The sequence below is a fragment of the Octopus bimaculoides genome, chromosome 5, assembly GCF_001194135.2.
Source record: "Octopus bimaculoides isolate UCB-OBI-ISO-001 chromosome 5, ASM119413v2, whole genome shotgun sequence".
NCBI lineage: Eukaryota > Metazoa > Mollusca > Cephalopoda > Octopoda > Octopodidae > Octopus > Octopus bimaculoides.
In genome coordinates, this window is record NC_068985.1 from 104,912,309 (window position 1) to 104,914,112 (window position 1,804).

Here is a 1,804-nt window from a genome sequence, read left to right on the forward strand (position 1 = left end):
AAAGGGTTAACCGAAGTCATTAGATGGTTTATTCTATTCAGTATAATGAAGACACTGTAGTAACGCCGTGCGCATGCGTAGTCTCACGCATGCGTGGAATTCAACATCCAAGCTTTCCCGCTTTATTCTGTCTCTTTCTTGCTGGCCAGCGATTGAGCATGGACGTGTCCAGCTCGCTCCATCTTTCGAACTCACGCCAGACAGCTCACATCAACATACCGATGTCTCAGCAACCATGTTCTCAACAACCAAGAGTAAAGCTGTATATATTCCACCATGAATAAATATTGTTTGAGTTGATAGTTTGGAGTTCTGCGTTCCGTTAATTCCTAATTTAATATAGGAAAGCAGGTGTACATCTAATGATGTATAACCCACTTTCCTATAACACGAAGGCAATTGTGTATATTGGCGAAAATGGGTGGAAAATTATAAAATATGATCTACTGGCATGCACATATACAAAAGTAAGGATTTCTGATATAAGTAGAAGGCCAGCAATTTTGAAGGGAGTGGGTTCAGTCGATACCATCGACCCCAGTCATTTACTTGTACAATATTTTATCTACTCAAGAAGGATAGCAAAGACAAAGTTAAACCCGGAATCATTTGAGCTTAGAACGTATAGAGCTTGAACAAAAACTGCAAAGCATGTCTTCGATACTCAAACGATTCTGCCATCTCCATAAAACCAATGTGAAGTAACGCCTATACGAAGAAAAAAAAGACAAATTTTTAGCTTACCATTGTACATGAGATTGAGATTCCACAGGAGATTTTTCAATGACGCCTTTGTGGCTTCATAACTTTTGACACGATATTGATCCAAAATTATCTTGTACGAGCGACCTTGTTTAGAAACACTGGTGGTATCACCCTCTACGTATGGCAACGATGACTTCACCGACTGCGCCATCGAAGTTTCTAGCAGAAAGATACACAAACTATGTGAGACTGTGTTTGTTGAAGTCTACCGCACGTGATCAATAACGGCTAGTTGATCAATAATGGTATTTAAACAATAATGATATAATAACTTATTAAAGTAACTTGATCATCAAATTATGAAGTTTAGAGGTTAATCCGAATGCGTGCTAGCTCCATGATGCAATGAAGTAGTTGTTTTGAGGGGTCGTTGGTGAAACTCTTTATGAAATTTAGTGTTAGTAAAAACTCTTTACAAGATTTGTAGTTTTTGTTTGTTAAATTAAAGAAGTATGTGAAATTCTATTCTGTTTTACGTATTTTTCTAAAACAGAAAGATGGCCGAAGTAATGCGTAGTGTGTTCTTCGGTTTTAATCGCTCTGGTTCCACCTTGTTGCAGCAAGATGTTGTTGATGACAGTGACGAATAAAAGAAACATCAGTTTGATGAAAGACTTTAGGTTCTCGTCCTTAATTCAACAAGCTTTAAAGAGATATGTCAATGTTACATAAACTATCTTATTTATATATGCTAGTGAATTTTAAGTGGATACTACGTCTTTGTCTTATGATCAGTAATATCTTTGTAGGCAAGCATACCTCAGTGTGCATGTGTGTGCAAGTGTTTTGTAATGTATATATGCGTCTGTGTGTGTCCGTGCGTGCATGGGTGCATATGTCAATGCTTATAATAACACCGATGCCAGTTTTAGACAGCTGTATGCAGAACTGTTAATGCACGGGTCATTTTTAAGTGTCAGATTAAGCAGCCAAGATTTGATCAGTTTCTAATGTCTGCGTGTGAAGTTACGTCAGTGTCAGATTAAATCGAAGTGCAAGGATCCTATATCATTTATGTATATGCATATATATATATATA

The 1,804-nt window shown here is 37.2% G+C and overlaps 1 protein-coding gene across 2 annotated transcripts in view; it reads right to left on the reverse strand.

Annotated features, from left to right (window-relative positions):
* Positions 1-1,804, reverse strand: part of LOC106881308 (tetraspanin-6) — a 43,685-nt gene that overhangs the window by 20,956 nt on the left and 20,925 nt on the right. Inside the window, exon 2 of one of the 2 annotated variants that reach the window (XM_052967886.1) lies at positions 745-924. The exons of the other annotated variant lie outside the window; for it this stretch is intronic. Coding sequence (XP_052823846.1) covers positions 745-916 — 172 coding nt within the window. The 5' untranslated portion in view covers positions 917-924. The remainder of the gene's footprint in view (positions 1-744; positions 925-1,804) is intronic. 2 annotated transcript variants of the gene reach the window in all.